This window comes from Chenopodium quinoa, unplaced genomic scaffold (genome assembly GCF_001683475.1).
Source record: "Chenopodium quinoa cultivar QQ74 unplaced genomic scaffold, ASM168347v1, whole genome shotgun sequence".
NCBI lineage: Eukaryota > Viridiplantae > Streptophyta > Magnoliopsida > Caryophyllales > Amaranthaceae > Chenopodium > Chenopodium quinoa.
In genome coordinates this window covers 839230-858954 of record NW_018745323.1, presented here as the reverse complement: position 1 = coordinate 858954, position 19725 = coordinate 839230, and the positions used below count along the sequence as shown (strand labels likewise).

General features: G+C 34.9%; 3 protein-coding genes across 5 annotated transcripts; 2 read left to right on the top strand and 1 right to left on the bottom strand.

Annotated features, from left to right (window-relative positions):
- Positions 1-243: 243 nt before the first annotated feature.
- On the top strand, positions 244-2932 carry LOC110712396 (LON peptidase N-terminal domain and RING finger protein 3-like). Its single transcript, XM_021890855.1, has 5 exons — positions 244-910; positions 1298-1449; positions 1706-1755; positions 1845-1919; positions 2018-2932. The coding sequence occupies exons 1-5, from the start codon at positions 562-564 to the stop codon at positions 2403-2405; spliced, it is 1014 nt and encodes a 337-aa protein (XP_021746547.1). The 5' UTR covers positions 244-561; the 3' UTR covers positions 2406-2932.
- Positions 2933-2980: 48 nt separating this feature from the next.
- Positions 2981-9133, bottom strand: LOC110712395. Of its 3 annotated transcripts, none has more exons than XM_021890854.1 (4): positions 7760-9126; positions 6221-6652; positions 4297-4567; positions 2981-3494 (listed from the first exon to the last, which is right to left on the bottom strand). In XM_021890854.1, the coding sequence occupies exons 1-4, from the start codon at positions 8255-8257 to the stop codon at positions 3361-3363; spliced, it is 1335 nt and encodes a 444-aa protein (XP_021746546.1). In that variant the 5' UTR covers positions 8258-9126; the 3' UTR covers positions 2981-3360. The 3 variants fall into 3 exon arrangements, 2 of the variants coding, with proteins under 2 accessions (XP_021746546.1, XP_021746545.1); XM_021890853.1 differs by having other exon boundaries at positions 2981-3508; positions 7760-9122; XR_002509579.1 differs by lacking the exon at positions 2981-3494 and adding an exon at positions 5734-5952 and having other exon boundaries at positions 4471-4567; positions 7760-9133.
- A 4815-nt stretch (positions 9134-13948) lies between these two features.
- LOC110712525 (65-kDa microtubule-associated protein 3-like) lies at positions 13949-19466 on the top strand. Its single transcript, XM_021890990.1, has 13 exons — positions 13949-14531; positions 15325-15428; positions 15512-15718; positions 16113-16364; positions 16461-16670; positions 16762-16917; positions 17209-17368; positions 17536-17687; positions 17778-17865; positions 18004-18077; positions 18161-18235; positions 18368-18623; positions 18763-19466. The coding sequence occupies exons 2-13, from the start codon at positions 15357-15359 to the stop codon at positions 19254-19256; spliced, it is 2196 nt and encodes a 731-aa protein (XP_021746682.1). The 5' UTR covers positions 13949-14531; positions 15325-15356; the 3' UTR covers positions 19257-19466.
- Positions 19467-19725: the final 259 nt, after the last annotated feature.

The window sequence follows — 19725 nt, the reverse complement described above, 5'->3', positions numbered from 1 at the left end:
ACTCGCGAATACTTATTTTAGTTCGTTTTTTGTGGTTTTTTACCGCCCTTTTTTACGGATCTAACAATTTCAAGAAAAAAACATGTTAAGTATCAATTTTTACTTAAGATTCATACCCCCTATTAATGAAATGTTTTTAAAAAGGGGTAGGAAATAAATTTGGTATCGGGATTATTTAGAAAAATAAAAAGGAGATGAGATAGTAATTCAAAATTTTTAAAAGGAAAAATAAATTTAAAAACACAAATACAAATTAAAATATGATTTTAAAGAATTTGTCGAAAAAATAGATTTTTTTGGTCTAAATGTCGCCGGAGTTTATTGTTTTTACCAAATTGTTACACATGATTAGGGTTTTTTTTTTACCAAATTATCGTTAGGGTCTTTTTTATTTACCAATTTGGTCAATTGGCCTAAAACACAGACTGAGTTGTCATTTTCCTTAAAAAAAAAAATTCGACCGTTGCCCAAAAAGGCTTGTCCTAAACGTCTCAGATTCAAAATTTGTCCTTGATCTCCTTTCTCTCATTCTCTCTCCTCCCTGTTTCTCAACATTCTTCAATGGTGACTCAAGATTCAACCAAAACCCCCAAAATCAAAAACACCCCATCAATTAATTCAACCCAAATCCCAGAAAATTGCAGTAATAATATGAGTATGTTTAGCCCAAGATTCAAATCAGTTGCAGCAATGGCGGGATGGGATGAAGAAACCCTACTTTCTACTCTTGTTGTTGAAGATACCCCTGAAAGAAACTTAAGAGACAAGAAACGTTCTGATTTACTTGTGAAATCTCCTTCTACTAGTTCTAGAAAAAAGAGAAGACGGGTTCGCCCTGGTTCGATTCCTATTGCAGTTTTTAATCTTGATGTTGATGTTGATGATGAATCTTCTAACAGTAATCTTAAAGGTATGTTTTTTGAATCCTTTTGGGTTTGATTGGAAAATTTGGTGTATTTTTGGTGTTTTGATTGATGGGGTCTGGTCATCTGGTGGGTTTTCAGTGAATTAGTCTTGATTCTATGTTACTGGGACTCGGGTACTCGAGTTGATCATGGATACGGTCAATTTGAGAATTAATCAAAGATTTCGGCACAAATTGAAGTGTCGGGGATTCGACATGGGTACTTGGAGTGAAATGAGTAACCTAGTCTATATTGAATTTACAGAATTTTTTAAAGTTGTTTTTCCAATTAATTTCATTGAAATTGAAGAAGGGTTAATAATAATAATTATTAAAGTTAGAATTATGAATTTCAATTTTCTGAATATTTTGAGGATTTTTTGTGATGGGTAGAAGCAGAAAAGGGTAAAAGTGATTTACCAAAGAAAGTAGAAGAAAAAACCAAAGAAAAGGAGCAGGAAAATGCTGTTTCTGATGCTGCTAATTGTTCAAGTTCTTCAACACTTACATGTATGGATCGTCTTAGAGATGAACTTTCTTGTGCTGTAAGTGAGCTTTACTTTCTGATTTTGCTTGTCATTTTTATCCCCATTGTACCATCGTCATTTAGCGCCCTGATTAGGTGAAAACTTATATGCAACGGGTGTATTGTATACACGACAGGTTTAGTCATTCCAATCTAATCACCTAAAGTCGACTTTATGTGATTTGAGGTGACTATGAAAGTTGTGTACATATAAGAATAGTTGAGTTTTCAATTTTCATGGATTGAATTTAAAATGGTTACTTTTATTTATCCAGATTTGCTTGGACATATGTTATGAACCAAGCACAACTCCTTGTGGTCACAGGTAAAATTCAGAATCTTACATCATATAATTGAGAAGAATAATCTGTAAAATTCCAATTTTTGAATGTAACATCAACTTTGGTGTTTTAGTTTTTGCAAGAACTGCTTGAAATCTGCAGCTGAAAAATGTGGCAAAAGATGTCCCAAATGTAGACAGCTGATAAGGTACTTGAACAAATCAGTGCAAATTTCATATTTCGTATTAATTAAGGTCAGATTTTGATGGGTATTAATGTATATGATTGTTGATGAATTTTTGGCAGTAATGGAAGATCCTGCACTATAAACACAGTGCTTTGGAACACTATACAGCTTTTATTCCCTGCAGAAGTCGAGTCGAGGATTGCAGCTGCAGCAGCAGCAGCTGCGAATAGTAAAGTAAGTGATCAGCGCAGGAAGAGCACTGAAAGGGTGATCAGTAGTAGTAATCAAGCTACTGACAACAGCAATCCGCACTTGAGCAGAAGACTTAGAGTATCAAGGAGATCAGAAGAAGCTAGTTTGATCAGTAGTAGAGGAGTTCCAAACCAAGATGAAGATGCTGCATTAGCATTGAGGTTACAGAGAGAAGAGTTCATGGATATTTATAGAAGCTCTAGCTTGGCACGAGATAATTTGAGAGCTATGGCACGAAGAGTCATGAATCGATAGGAGCCACCCTGTTTGATCTTATATGTTCAGTCTTGTCTCTCAAAGACATATATAAAATTGGAACGATACAGAGAATGATATTACTCTCTTTAAATTGGTTTCTCATGAGTGTTGTAGCTGTTGAAATGGAACTTCGGGTTCACTTTAAAAATTCTAGCTTGTTAAGACTTTATTATTAAATCTATTAATATTTCAACTTTATTTTTCTTGTATTTATGTAGACGACTAGATGTCAACTAGCTAGATTGGTTACAATTCTAAAAGTATTCCCTGTAAGATCAAATTTTGTCTACATCATTAACCTTTTTACGACTCTGTACATACACACAAAAAAAAGAAAAAAAGAAAAAAAAATGTACATATTTTAAATTAGACAATATATTGAGGGAGGGTAGAACTTTTCCAAAAAGGCTGATGCCTTATTATCTTAAAATATATCCAAACAAATGACATCAGATGAATATCTATTGATACAGCATATTTTTGGTCAGCATGTTAGTTTTTTTTTGGTTAAAATCATGTTTATAGTCAAATATCTGATTTCACAAATATTAACAGCTTGAGGAACAACAATGTCACAAACAGCACTCATGATTATGTTTATTCACATTCATTCATGTATACAAACTGTCACTGTTTACATACTTCGTATAAGGTTACAAATGAAGAGTAATTTAATGCTTTTACTATTATTTACAAAAGAATATACAAAATAGAATGCTACACTCATATAATCAACAATTACGTGGCTCCGCCTCGTGCACCAAATACAGCACGTAATGGCAGTAAGAATCCCAGGAAGCGAACAAAAAAAGTTCTGAAATGACATTTGCTTTAACTGGGATTCCAAGTTGGTATGAGACCTTTGAAGTTTGAACTACGCAAAAGCAATTCGACTTCAGAACACGAGATGATAGTGATTCATGGTGTACTTTAGTAACGAATGAAAAGTCAATCATTTGATGGGGAAGAGAAAACAATGGTTTGACCCAATACAAAAAGGACTAGTGAGAGCTCGATAGCAAATATAGTAGACAAAAGCGAACGATCCACTGTCCATCCATACAATGTGAGCCCTCCAGGATTCGTCTGCAAATACATCACTGTAATATCCACTTAGTAAAATGAACACATGTTGTATGAAATAGCACTAATCATAAACCATACATACGAAAATACAATTTCCACTATCAACTTAAATATCACAAAACAACATGAACTCAAATTCGAAACATTGGAATGAAATGGAGGGCATATGGAGTATATAGTGAATAAAGAAGCTAACAAGGTGAGCTCTGCTCCAGGATATATCTCTTCATTGTAAAAGACTTCAGTGATCCAGGGTTTGTTCTCACTTACATCCTTATCATTTGAAGCAGTAGAAGTAGGGAGTAACTATAATTATTCCACACTTTATATCTATTTTTTTCCTCATAAGAAATTAATATGAAGTGGAAATGAAAGAATAGTCTTGCAATATGCACATACATTTTTACAATTTTTGGCCTTAACAACAGAAATGTTCAAATAGGTCTTGACATCCTTAATTTGCGAATAGAAAACAACAAAAACATTTAAGGCGTAAACATGCATCTTAGGTTTCTGGTTCACAGGCAAACCAATCTATCCAAAATTCGATAAATTAAATGTTTCTAGGCTTGACTAATATTGTTTTCAGAAATTATCTCTAAAGCTAATGAGCTTAGATGATTTGTAAATATGTTTTGCACCTCAAAGTTAGAAATCTGTTAGTAATTTTGTTTCCTGCCATTCAACAGTCCAGCAAGGGTGATCACGTTAACTATTTAACACTGAATAAAAGGGTGTTTGGAAAGTAGAGTATAAGATAGGTGTCCTAATGAAAAAAAAAAAAAAAAAAGACTAGACTTACCAAAAGATTGCCTCTTGTTATATGACGAAACAGAAGCAAATTGCGAATGGCTGATGATTGCATTTTCATCTAGTAAATTCGATTCACTGTCAGAATAATTTGAAGTCAATGAGCCCATCGACATTGATCGTTTTCCTGCATCAAGGGACTTGCAAGTTACTAGCGCATGCCATCTAGATGCCACTGAACCAATTGCGTGAGCTCTGGAGGAAATCTTTGTACCAGCATGCAAGCAAAGAAGTGTTTCAACAACTTGAACAATTGAAGTTACCTAAAATCAGGAGCGGAAAGAAGTTAGAAACACAGAAAAGAAGGAAATGGAAGAGCGAGAGCAATTATTCTATTAAATGGCATCGGCAAAGACACTGAAGATCTTATTTGCTACAACAATGACGACTACCAATTAGTTTAGTGCCTGCTGTTGACGAGGTTTGGAAGACCAAGAGGCATGTAGCTTTACTCCTAACTAGTTGAAACTGGAAGAGAACTAGTTCCCAAAATAACCCACAAAAGCAATGTTCTTACAAAGGTCTGAAAGTCATTTAATAGACATAAGAATCAGAAATTAGGGAAGGACCACTCCATTCCCTAAGAGCCTAGGGTAAAAATGATATACGAGGTCCCCTTCTGGCAGTCCAGCCCTCCCCCGAAATTTTAATCCAGGATCTATCTGTTAATTCTGCTCTCCTACTACAATCACCTTTTTACATCACTTGGAGTACCTTACAGCATCCAGTGTATATGTTCAGCTCAACCACATACTGTTTCCTGCCACTTACATTAAGTAGAATTCACATAATAATCTCTAATCACTTCCTGATTTCACTTTTCTATAAAATCCTTGTCTCTAGGACTCTGCAACCTTTATTTTACGAACTTCAGCTTATACATACAACTATGCCACAAGTCTGACATGTATCTTGTAGCATACAACTTTGAGAAATGCATAGCTCCTTGATGTCAACAACCTAGCCCTACTTCCATGTATGTAAGATCATCAATCAATGATAGAAAAAAACATCAGTATATCATTCATCCCAATCACCATACAAAGCAATGAGGCATTTCCGTTATCAATGGCTTCACTTCACCAAAGGTTTGTTGGTAAAACTAATTAATAATTAGACTCTATTACCAGTTTCACATTGATTTTCCTTCTTAGGGTTAGATAGATGTAAGCCTTCCTCGGGATCTAGCACAAAGATAACATATAATCTGCACATTAACATGGCATACCGCATACTTCAATCAATCTAATAATTTTCGTTTCGGATCTTTTTGTAACTTTTGTTTTGAGTGAGAGGGGGGGGGGGGGAGGGGAGGTGTTTTCTTTATGATTTATTCATACATACCGATCATACACCATCACACAACTATGCAAGAAAATGTATCCAGTTCATTAATTCATCAATTTAACTTTTAATCAAAGGTTAGAACCTGTGAAAGCTGGGGCTATTCAGACCCCATGGACAATGCAACAGTAACCTGTCATCACTGTAGAAATTGGGTTCTAGTATTCTGCAGCCCCTTCTCATTGATGGATAAGCTGAATGGCTCCCATACTGTTTGAAGGGCAGAAGGCATAGATGCCAAACAAACCTGAGCCCTATCTGTAATCTTGGAAGCTGGTTTTAGGAAACAGATCCTGAGGAGGGGCTGCCCTATAATAGGTAGATATCAATACAAAGAGCTTCTAAAGAAAACCTTAATGCTTGAGATTTGCTAACAGGTTAAGTAAAAACTTCTATACATTATCAACACAAAAAAATTTCTAGTTTAGTTTTGCTGAAGTTAATAAAACTCTTAATCTTGACAATCACACACCTTGTGATCATGCAAATTATGTCATAGCAGTACACTGTAACTCTGATCTAATATAAACACAAATAATTTAAATCGAAAGTGAAAAGGGAATTTGACTTACAGCAAAATTTCCACCATTTAGGAAAGTTACTCTGCCGTTAATACCAGTGATCTGTATAAGAGTCATACACAGGCTAGCAGTGACGAATAGGAAGATCAAGATAAGATATATTCGAAATCTGTGGCTGATTTTGGAGAGATACCCCCTCAACCGCATGTGCTCATCCATCAAAGTCATTATGCTGGATTCACTTTCCAAGAGTTTTGCATAATCATTGAAATGAATGACTTGCAAATTGCAGGCTACATGAAAGAGAATACAGGCTGCCAGTGAAATTGCACTCAGGTATGTCCAAGATATTACTAAAGCAGTGGCATTAAAACAAGCCAACCACCATGAATGGTTTTGCACGTATATCATGCGCATGATCTCATGAAGCGCCTTCAAGATGCAACATGGAATCAGTGACTGTAACAGCAGTTGATATGAACCCTGAGGAAAAATTATGGCAAGATCTTATGAGGGTACATATAAAATTGTTAAGGAACAGAGCATTGTTTGTAACACATAAAGCATTAATTAAAGAAAGGCCTAATTTAACTATAAAGAAAATATTAGTTGTAACAAATGAAGTGAAACTTGGAAAATGGCACAGTATGTACAGGAATCTATATGAAAAAAAGACATTGATATAATCAATCGGTTTGAAAATATAAGCACTAAGAGTAACTGAGATTTTCGGCTCCAGCTGTGCTCATTATCTATGATAGATAAGACTGCGTGTACACAAGAATAGCAGAAGATACAAAGTGTATCAAACAAGACTATTGGGAGACCATCTCTAATATACTTGTGATAAATTGTACAGCTTTACAGAACAGTACTGGTGATCAATACTTAAAAAACTGCCTCCCAATAAATTAATTACGTTACTTGACCTAACGTAGAAGCCATTAGGAATCTAAGTCTTCCCAAACTTGCATGTAGCTACAAGCCTACAACTGCCTAAGAATTTTAGAGTTCCAGGCTTTGGCTAACTCCTGTATTATACCCACAGATATGCCATCGGAACATTGACTTGCATTTGTCCTAAAGGTAAGCATAAGACCATCAATCATCCCAAGCTTCTTAAAATCACCCTCTTCAAGATTCTGAAACTAAAACTATTTGCTCTTTCATCCATTTGAGAGTAACTAACAAATTTGAAATTGAGACCAGCCCCATTTTACATACAATGTGGATTGCATTCATGAAATCAACAGGAAAGAAAGAAATTTCAAAAAATGCTATTGATAAATCAAAAGCATAGATCTTTCTTATAGAAGCAATACAAATACCCTTAATACAACTTGAATTCGAACATTTTATCAACCAACAAACTAGTAACATCCATATATACATACAACTAAAATTCAAACAATTTATCAACCAACTAGCTAATAAGAGTAACATCCATAAATACATACAACTAAAATTGGAACAATTTATCAACCAACAAACTAATAAGAGTATCCATGAATATATATAGCTCGAATTCGAAGAGAAACCCCAAAATGCAGGCCATTTCGAGTTTTGATACACAATGAATTCATAATTTACCTCAATCTTTTTGATATATTGATCCTTGAAACGGGCGGTATACCCCCTATAACGATCGACAAACAAGAATTTTCGAAACCCCTTTTTATTAATATTGTATGCCACACAAATCAAAGAAACACCAGCAAGAATAAGATGAGAGGTAAGAATCTCATACTCAAAATCCTTGACTTGATAATCTTCACAATCCAAGCAATGGGTGAGCTCAATTATCAATACAGGAATTGCAACACCCACAACTAAGAACACAAACCAAGAAACCCCAAATTTCAATGGATTTGTCTGATCAAAACACAGAAATCTCAGAAAAAATTCAAACTTTTTTAGGGTTTCATCAAGTTGGGTATCAACTTCTTCACCATCTACATCAACAACAACATTTTTATCATTAATCCCTTCTGCTTGTTCTTGTTTACCTTTGGGAGGATGATTTTGATGGTGGGTCCCACTTTTGGGTGGGAGAAGAAGTGGGGTTGAGTTATTCCTCTCTTTCTCCATCTATAAGATATAAAGAGAAGATGGGGTTGTTGTAAATTTGCTCAAAAAAATTGAAATTTTTGTCAAATGGGCATAATTTCATTAATTTTGATTCAAATCAATGAAGTTTTGGGTATAAAAATTAGGTCAACAAAAAAATCCCAAATTGAAGATTTCAGAAGGAAGGTCTTTAAATTGAACATAACCCAAGAAATGTATTAAAAAATTTGTGGGAAAAAAACAAAAAATTAAAACCAGACCTTTTCGCCCTGTTCTTCACTATGAATTAGTCGACTGAAAATCAACCATCAACTTAGGAGAATTAATGGCAGAAAATAGGGAAATTTAATAAATATATAAAATTTTAATTAATTAATACAATAAATATACAGACGAAATCAAAGTAGTAGTAAGCTTTGAAGTATAAGTTTTAATTTGATTTTCTTAAAAAAAAAAAAATTAGTTTGATGTGGGGTCAAATGATTTGAGGATGAACTTGTCATCTTGAAGTGTCATCAATTTTTAATTCAAAAAATGGAAAGAAAAAAAATGGCTTATGATGATGTGGGAAAAGTGATATGACTGATGGCATGCTCGAAACCCCATATAGGTTAGGAATTTTTTTTTTTTTTTTTTTTAGGAAATAGAAAATGTCTAATCAATGTAGTTTAGTTTGATTAAATCAAACCTTAAAAATTAAAATATATTGCACATCAAAACTTATTAGCAAATCATTGACGTATAATAAAACCTATTTAAATTGAATATCCCTTACTTCATACATATATTATTGGCTGACGGCATGCTCGAAAACTCATTAGAAAATATCTAATCGACATAGTTTAGTTGATTAAAACCTTAAAAATTAAAATGTTGCACGTCAAAACTTAGCAAATCATTAACGTATGTTGCATAACAAAGCTTTTTAAAATTGATTTCATACATCTCTTACTCCTTTCATATTTTATTATTTGCATTATTTCTCATGGACACAAATTCTATATTCGTAGTTTATTACTGTATTAAAACTCAATGGATGTATGTGTGTCGAAGACATGCAATACTGTCACGTGTTGCCAACTGTAATTAGTTAAGTTGGTTTTGGGCGAAATTGATTTACTTGAGCTAGCTAAAGATCCAGTCCGAGTATAGCCTTACTCCAATTTGAATGTAGTATTAAATTCATCAAGTTAAGCACTTTCACTAATCTAGTAATAATCTAATAATAGATACTATCATACTAAGGGCATGTTCTGATTGGCTGAATTGAGCTGAACTGAATTGAATGGAATTGAACTGAACTGAACTTATTAGAGCTGAACTGAACTGAACTTATTAGAGCTGAACTGAACTGCATTAATTAGAGCTGAACTGAACTGAACTGGATGTTTTATCAGAGAAGGAAATTAGGAGCTGAAATGAACTGGACTTATTAGAGCTTAACTGAACTGAACTGAGAATAATCGTATCACAACAGGCCCTAAGACTTATAAGCTATTGTGCTTGTTCATTGGTAAGTGATACAACATAGGATTAATATTCTAGGTATTCTGTTATAAAAGGATATAGTTTGTGTATAAGATACAATTACTCGTACTTCATAAGTAACTTTTAAACACTAACTGTTAAATATTACTCCGTGCTATAAGATACAATTATTACTTACTCATATCCCGTAAAAAAAAAGTAATTGCTATTTACTAATATAACGTTAAATGACAAAATATTTAGTTTGAGATTTTTAGAATGCTCATTTGCTCAACTTTCATCACTAGCATCGATCACATTTACAGTGTGTTTGGATTGAAGGAAAAAGAGGGAAGGGAAATGGAGAGATGTGACATCTTTCATTCGGATAACAAATGGAGAAGGAATGGAATTGAACGAAAGAGAAATGGAAGGATTAAATTGTAGGAAATTGATCACTCTAACAATGGAGAGATTTAGAAGGAAAACTCACCATTGTTCCCTCCCCTCCTATTCTGCTCCTTCCACTTTTTTATTTTTTTATTTTATTTTATTTTATTTTTTTGTGTGTGTGAGATAAAAAAAAATATGTATTGTAAGTTTTATATTTGTTTTTTTTTTTTTTTACAAAGTATACAATATAACAAAGTGAAAATAGCATAACAACATAACGCACAAGACAAGTAGACAACAAACAACAACTGCATTAAGCAGTGGCGGAGCCAGAAATTTCAAATTGAGGGACAAATGGACATCTCTTAGTTCGACAAAAGAGTTGGAAAAAAATTCAATACTTGAACACATAACTAGTTAAATAATTAGAGTTTTACAAAATCCAAAATACTAACTAAAGAAATTTAACATTATATACTAATTATTCCTCAATACTCCTCTGATGGTACGTTATTAGTATTTGAATAGTGACAAGTCTATAGATATTTACTTATGGGTTTAATTTTTTGACGAATTTGAACATAAGATAATATAGGTTTATTGTTTAATTTCCTATTACAACCATAATTTATTGTTTACAAAAATGGAAGGCAAATTGTCTTAAGCATATACAAAAAATTAAAGGAAGAAAAAAGGTAAAATGAGTCAAAAAAAAAAAAGGCAAAATTACAATTATTGACACAAATTTTGTGAAGTTTTGCAATTATGACACCAACTTATATCACTTACTAAATTATATGGAGTAATAACTTGCTACAAAAAAAAATACAAAATTCACACTGAACAACTAATTTTATATAACTTTCAACCCTTGTACAATTATAAAATTCATTTTTCAACAATCATTTGCTTCAAAAAGTTCTTAACGTGTTGGAAAGGTAAGACTATATAGATGTCATATGTAGAGTTTTATTGAATGTTTAGTGTTTTTATGCCAACTTTATTATTTTTTGGGCAAGTTGGTGTCAATTTAACAAGTGACACAAGTTCATGTCAATATCTGCAACATACTTTAAAGTTGGTGTCAATGAGTAATTTTGCCAAAAAAAAATAAAATACAAAGGGGATATACCATATCGGGGCTGACAATCTCTGATCCGACTCAATAATCCGATTCGAAATTATTGAGAGAAACCTAAACCCGACCCAAACTCGAACAACTCGAATTTGACCCGATTTGATCCAAATTTCATATTTCAGAATAATCTTAAGCTTACACCATATCAGTAGTATTATTTTTAATAGTTGTAAGCACAATCCGAAATCTAACCCGAATCCAACCTACTGACCCAAATTGCCACCCCTAGATATAATGAAATGGAGGGTGTTTGATCCCACTGAGAGCACCCGCAATGGGTGACTCAAGACCCTCCCCACAACACTCTCTCCCCTATTTTGAGCTAACTTACTATTATGAAAGGTGACTCGTGGGGTGAGGCTCCTTCCTCTAACAAGTCAGTGACAAGCTCGGCCCACGAGCCCAGTGACAAACAAGGAGAAGACAAGTGACAATTTTTTATATTTTCATTTAATTTTTTGGCCCAAAATTAACAAAAATAATTTTTTTAATTGTAGTGAGCTAGCTCACCATTGTGAAAAAAGTAAACAAATGACTCAAATTAGTGGATTATGATGCGGAAGAATTGAAGAGAGAAATTGTAAAGTACTCTACCAATGTAAATGCTCTAAGCAAAATCTATTTGTAAGACCTTATCAGTTACCACTACATCATATAAGTTGATGTGTATATAATGTGCATTAGATAATACTTCGTAGTACATATTATTAATTTTTTTTTTAAATGGGGGACAATTGTCCCCCTTGTTATAGGTGGCTCCACCCCTAACATTAAGTAACAAAGTCCTATTTTTGAAGGGAAAAAATAAAGTCCTAGGAGGCTAAGAAAGACCAATGCGAGCAAGCTACACAGTGACTAACTTGTTGAACTTCAGACTAGGAGATGAAACTTGACTTTAATAATTGTAGATGTTGTATGATTTAATTAATGTTAAACAGTGTCCTTTAGAAAATCTTAAAATATAAAAATAAAAATAGAGAACATTAAATGTCCAAGTATTTATTATTTTTTTTTTTTGGCAAGGAGAAAGACCATACTCTCTTTGTATTTTAATAAAGATTACATTTTGACCGACACATTTGCACAAAAAAAAAATAAAATAAAAAAGCACTTGACTGGCATATAATTTTACGCAATTTAATTTGACTTTTGCACTATTTACATGCCATGTTTGTCTTAATTTTTTTTGCTATTATAAAATAAATAATTGTTATTATGTATATATCATTAGATTCGTCTGAATGTCTACTTTCATATTACTTCGTATAATTTTATTACAATTTTTACTAATAATTAATTAAACATATTAATTAATGGTTAAAGTTATGTCTTGACAAATATATCGGTTGAACTCATACAATTATAAAAAATAAAAAGTGAGAGTATTAAAACACGATTGCATTTAATAAGTGTAACACTTGTTAAAACACGAAGGGAGTACTAAACAATTTAAACCTACACCTACTTAGTTTAACAAGTGATTGTTTCGACGATATGTAATCCAGCACCCGATGGGTGGTGGAAACGCTTCTGGGGTCTCCCCCTTCTTCCCCGGTTTAAGCTTTTTTGCTGGAAAATTCTTCATAATGCGCTGCCTGTAGTGGCAACTCTGCTTTCCAGAGGTGTTCCGGTCGATCCTAGATGTATTTTCTGTCGTGACAGCTCAGAGACGACTTCTCACCTATTTCGGGATTGTCCTTGTATTCGTCCTCTTTGGACTCCGACTCTTTTGTCCCTCAATGGTGTGTTGCCTGCTGTCTCTTCGTCCTTTGCAGATTGGATCGTGGATACAGTTTCTTCCTTCAACAGATCTAAGGACTTAGCTGGTTTAGTTTCTTGTGTTTCTTTCTTTTGGGCGGTTTGGACGGTGCGGAATGGCTGTGTTTTTAGGCAAGATGTGTGGTCTCCTTCTTTGATTGTTCATCTTTCCCTGGGGCATGATCTTGCGCGTTTGAGTGTGCGAGGAGAACTTTCGGACCAGCTTGATTACTACCTGATGTTTGACGGTGCTTAGTCCGATCATGATAATTCTGCAGGTGCTGGTTGGGTTCTTCGTAGGGTTTCTTCTGACAGGGTGGTTGCTGGCGGAGCCAAGGCAGGTCGTGCGGGTTCTGCCTTTCAGGCAGAATTGAGGGTGTGTTGCCTGTCTCATCGTCCTTTGTAGATTGGATCGTGGATGCAGTTTCTTCCTTCAGCAGATCTAAGGACTTAGCTAGTTTAGTTTATTGTGTTTCTTTCTTTTGGGCGGTTTGGACGGTGCGGAATGGCTGTGTTTTTAGGCAAGCTGTGTGGTCTCCTTCTTTGATTGTTCATCTTTCTCAGGATTGGAATTCTCGGGCAGTTCAAGCTAGGATTTTCAGCATAGTCTATTATCTTTAGGCAGCTGCCCTCCTTCCCTGGGGCATGATCCTGCGCGTTTGAGTGTGCGAGAACTTTCGGACCAGCTTGATACTGCCCGATGTTTGATGGTGCTTGGTTCGATCATGATAATTCTGCAGGTGCTGGTTGGGTTCTTCGTAGGGTTTCTTCTGAAGGTTGCTGGCTAAGCCAAGGCAGGTCGTGCGGGTTCCGCCTTTCAGGCTGAATTGAGGGCGTGTTTTTGGGCTCTTCGGATAGCAGTTCGACATGATTGTTTTAGGCTCTTAATTTATAAGAATTGTGCTCAGTTGGTTTCTCAGCTTAGGTATCCCAATTCTGCAGATATTTCCTGTTGGTGGCTGTTCCAATAACCGAGGGAGCTCCTGGCTCGGTTTTCTGCTTGTCAAATTTGTAAGGTGCCTCGGGTGGCTCCAGTTCATTGGTTGGTTGTCCGCGCTCGTGATCGTCATTTCCTTTGCTGGTCGTTTAGTTACTAGTTGTTTTTTTGGTTTGTTTGTTAGTGCTCTTTGTCCAAAAAAAAAAAAAAAAAAAAAAAAAAAAAAAAAAAAAAAAAAAAAAAAAAAACTACACCTAACGTTGATAGGGTTGGGTTAGAGTAGACTTGTGTTTTGAGAAATCTCTACAATTGGGCCTTAATCCAAATTCCAAACCCTTTACATTACAATTTTGATTTTTTAAAGTTTGGTCATAATTGGAGTTTTGTAACGGGCATTACAGTCCTTTTCTCCAGTCACTGTTTTTTTTCCTTTTTTATTTTTGAATTTGAACAAAGTCAGATACTTTGAAGAGAAGATCTCACTCTCTTCTTTTAACGGTCGAATTTTTCAAACACCTCTCTTTCTCTCTCATCTCTCTCTAACTCTTTCTTTCTCTACCTTCCATTTTCTGATCATCTTCAACCTCTAATCTTTCAACAAGGTTAGTGTTGATTTCCTCTCTTTTGCTCTTATTTTGCTGTGCTTTCGTGTTTTTTGTTTGATTTCTGCGCAATTTGTTCTTGTTGGCATTTTTTTTTTTTTTGATAAACCCTAATTTTCTTAGGGATTTGATTTATCTGGGTAATTACTGGAAATTGGGCTTTGTGTATACGAGTAATTAATTTCCAGTTACATTGAGGAGTTGTAATTTCTTTTTTGTGGGTTATTTTTCAATTTGGATTTGTTGGAATTTTTCAATGTTTAAGTTTTTGTTTGGAGATGTATCTGTGTAATTGGAATTTTTAGATGAGTTTGGTTTTCTCAAAATTGATGTCGAATTTTCTATTTATGGAAATGGAGGGGATATTATTAGTATTGTTTACTGAAATAACCTTTGTAATAATCGGTGTAATCGAGCTTGACCTGTCACTATTTTAGGAAAGGTTACAACTTTTTCGGTGATACGAGATATATCTCCGGCGAGAGAGTATTAATTATAAGGTTATAACTAAGTTTACTATGATTGACTTGATTTACTGTAAAAGTATCTCTTGGTGGTATTAATTACAATTTTGATTTTTTAAAGTTTGGTCATAATTTTGAGTTCTATATCATATTTGGTCAATTTGATGTATGTTATGTATAACATATGGTCCAAATTATTTGATAGTACATACTGATAATATAATTCATGATTTAGTACATAATGGTTCAAGATTACAAGAGTGCCTTACTTGAGTACCTTCTTCTATATGCTCAATTGAAATTCTCATTGATTTTTTCTCCTTAATTAGGCTGTTGGGTTGTGCTTCTGTGTTGAATTAAGATGGCTGTGGTCCCGACCGATCCGATTACACAAGTGGAAACGACCTGTGGATCTTTATTATATGAACTTCAGGTATAAACTGTGAATAATTTGATGCAGTGATGACAGTTGTAGTTTAATATATGGGTGATTTAAGTTGTTGTTATTATGTTCAGATTATATGGGATGAGGTTGGTGAATCTGAAACCGCTCGTGATAAGATGTTACTTGAGCTGGAGCAAGAGTGCCTTGAGGTATACAGGAGAAAAGTTGATCAGGCTAACCGCTGCAGAGCTCAGCTATTGCAGGCTATTGCTGATTCTGAGGCTGAGCTAGCCGCCATTTGTTCTGCAATGGTTGAGAGGCCAGTCCATATTCGACAGGTAACGAATTCTAATACTTGATCATACATGTATACATTGAATTGATACCCTTTGTTGTATACTTTTATTAGTCACCACTGTTTCCTGCATGCTATTATAGATCAGTTTCAGTCTTCAGAAATATGTCCATGAACTGATGCACAAAAACTTTAATCAATTAGGCTGTCTTAGATGCTTCAACAATTCAGATATTTCCACTTTCAGTATCTGATTGTTGATCACTTATGTTAGATATGTGTAGGAAACTTGATCAACAGTCTGTTACCAGACTAAAAAGCTTTCACTGAAAACGAATAATCAAAATGAGTATTTAGAGATTGGGCACAGGACCCTGGCACTATGATCTTTTACCTGTCTTGTAATGAGGAATAACCCAGTTGAACTAATTTTTCAGACTGAACAAAAAGCTGGAAGCCTAAAGGAAGAGCTAGATGCCATTCTTCCACAGCTAGAAGAAATGCGAAAAAGCAAAATCGAAAGGAAAAATCAATTTCTTGATGTCATTGGACAGATTCAAAAAGTGTCCACTGAAATATATGGACTGTCAGGATATGATAGTTGCACAGTTGTTATAGATGAAAATGACCTGTCTCTGAGAAGGCTCGAAGAATTGCAAAACAAGCTGCAGTCCCTACAGAAGGAGAAGGTGAATTATTCTATTCATTGTCCATCCTTTTAAAAGGTTCAAAACTTTAGTTAGTGTTTATTTGAATTAATTCTGCCTCGCTCTTTCAACTTGCAGAGTGATCGCCTGAAGCTTGTCATGGAACACTTGAATGATTTGAGTTCATTGTGTTCTGTCCTTGGGTTGGACTTTAAGGGAACTGTCAGAGAACTTCATCCAAGTTTAGCTGATTCTGAAGAATCGCATAGCATAAGTACTGAAACACTTAAGCAGCTGGAGTCTGCCATATTTAGATTGCGAGAGCTTAAGCTTCAGAGGATGCAGAAGGTACATTAAACATTTTTTATTAGATTAGTTCTTGTCATTCCAATTTCTTATTTACTCATCACATATGTTCTTTTTAACCAAAATGGTTCAGCTTCAAGATCTTGCAACAATGTTGATCGAGCTTTGGAATCTAATGGATACACCATTTGAGGAACAACAACCTTTTCAACATGTCACATGCAATATTGCTGCATCTGAAGATGAGATAACTGAGCCCAATGTCCTTTCAGAAGACTGCATAAAATATGTCAGTGCCAGACCTCTTCTCTAATACATTTTTGATCCAAATTATAAGTCTTTTTAATACATTGATTTTTATCCAAAGTATAAGTTTTTCTACATCAACCATGCAACAAGATATCTGCTTTGATTTGCATACATGTTGTGTTGTAGTATCAATACAATATCAAAACGTGTACTTCACAATACTAGTGCAACTTTGTCGCAATTCAAGTACTTGCATTTTGGAGGAATCTTCATTTTGATCTTTTACAACAATGCTCAAGTATTGACCAGCAAGCATATATGACTTATGCAGGTTGAGGCAGAAGTTTCAAGATTGGAACAGCTGAAATCAAGCAAGATGAAAGAACTTGTCATGAAGAAGAGAACAGAACTAGAAGAGATTTGCAGGAAGACACACTTAGTTCCGGAAGCAGATTGTGAAACAGAACATCTCATGGCAGCAATAGAATCTGGTATTATGCTTTACATAATGGTTATAAGACTTTGAATTGCATATTGCATTGGTTCCTCCATATGCTCCTTTTTAATGGCTGTAGAATTGATCATATCACCAATAATAATAGATTGCTTTGCTTTGTACTTTTCTCTTATAGAATACTTAATTATTTTTCCTTTTCAGGAGCTTTGGATCCTGCTTCTGTTCTCGAACAAATTGAGTCGGAAGTTTCCAAGGTCAAGGAAGAAGCATATAGCCGCAAAGAAATACTTGAAAAGGTTGAAAAGTGGTTATCAGCCCGTGAGGAGGAAGAGTGGCTTGAACAATATAATCAGGTAATGTTTGTTATCTTGAAATATTTACAAGCTCATTGTCTTACCTCCAACATTCACATTGATGGTTAATCCTTCCTTCTGTCACCTTAGGATGACAACCGGTACAATGCAAGCAGAGGTGCTCATCTCACCCTTAAGCGTGCTGAAAAAGCTCGATCACTAGTCAACAAACTTCCAGGTAAACATGGTGATATATGTCATGTGCAAATGATTTCATTGTAAAGATTAGGCTGATGTAGTATGTATCTAACACCTGTATTGTAGAAGAATTTTGGTAATTGCTCACAATTTTGATTAACCTTCCATGCTCACACAGGAATGGTGGAGGCACTGGCTGCAAAAGCTCATAGCTGGGAGAATGAAAGAGGTGTTGAATTTATGTATGATGGTGTAAGTACATATTTCTTAATACTTTTTTTTGTGTTGTTTTCCCTTGTCATTCAATTGTAAATCAGCTCGTGTTTATCAATCAGGTTCGTCTTCTTTCCATGCTTGAGGAATACATGATATTGCGGCAAGAAAAGGAGCTAGAAAAGAAAAGGCAAAGGGTATGCATAGCATCTTACTTTGATCCATTCTTGGATTTCAAGTACTTCTTGAAAAAGCTGTTAGCTTAATTCTTAAGCCTAAATATGGGTGTTTATAAAGGCATGCATGTGTATTACTGTCTCGAATTTCAGGAACAGAAGAAACTCCAAGGGCAAATAAATACGGAGCAAGAGGCACTTTTTGGCTCAAAACCAAGCCCATTAAAGAGTGCCAAGAAGCCTTCCCGAAGAATGTCTATGGGAGGTCCAGGAGGAGGACCAAATCGAAGGCTCTCCTTAGGAGGTAACATGCACCAAACTCCGAGGCCTGATTCATCTCACTCAACTAGAGCAACACCGAGTTCCCGTTCTGTCAGAAAGGACGACAACAATGGAGGACAATCAACTGGTTAGTTTCTTCAGATCAAGGCTGATCAACCAATTATGTCTATTTTCTGATGTGATAAAGGGTTTGAGAGATGTTTTTTTGAGCCAACATTTCCTTGTTCCAACTGCTAATGTTTGATCATTTGTTTCATTATTTGTAGCGAGGAGGGCACTAGACATTGCCAATCTCCCGACTAGAAACTTCACATTCAGTGGTCGTGAATCTGACCCTACTACTGTGGCACGAAGACCTTTCTCCCCTATTTCTTCTGTGGCATCATCAAGAGCAAATGGAGATTTCTTTGACGATCAGAACATACTGCAAAACAACAGTGTACAGAAATCTCTGGCCAAAAACGAGACATCCCAGAAAGTAGCTAGTGTAAGCAACACTTCAGTAGTTACTCCTTCAAAGAAGATCCCAGCTGGTGATGAAGAAAACCACACTCCCAACAAAATGTTGTTCCCTCCACCTACAACGCCTATGACAGTTTCAGCTCCCATGCAAACATCGATGACTCCAGCTCCTTCGAAACCTCTTTTTGGTGATAATTTGGTAGGAGAAAAGGATGAAGAAATAGAATACTCATTTGAGGAAAGAAGAGCTGGCTTTGTGCTGCCTAGCACACATCTAAGAAGAGCTCTACAAGTATGAAACCTTAGGAAAACCTTAGTGGATTTGGTTTTTTTTATTTTTTTTGTTTGTTGGAAATATACTTTAGATGATGGTGAAGTCAAATAATATCTGGCTGCTTAACCTTTCGTCCCACTTGTAATATAACCTGCGAGTTGTAAACTCTAAATTGTTCTAATCAACTGGACTTCTTAGTCCCTTGACCCTTGTTGATGAAATTTGATAATTCAATTTGTTCTTTGATCATATATTCATATATAATCTCTGCTCAGATTTACATAAATTTAAAGTTGATATCTCCTCAGACTTGCATTGTCCCGAGTAGCACAGCTAGCCAACCACAAGAAGTTGCTATAAAGCTTAATTTTGAGTTGTTAATTTCATTTTTTATACATTGAAGTTATCGAGTTAATTAATCATTACAACTTACAGCACCATACCACGTTTAATTTTGCAAAACTATAAACTATTTGAGTCATTGATGACAGCA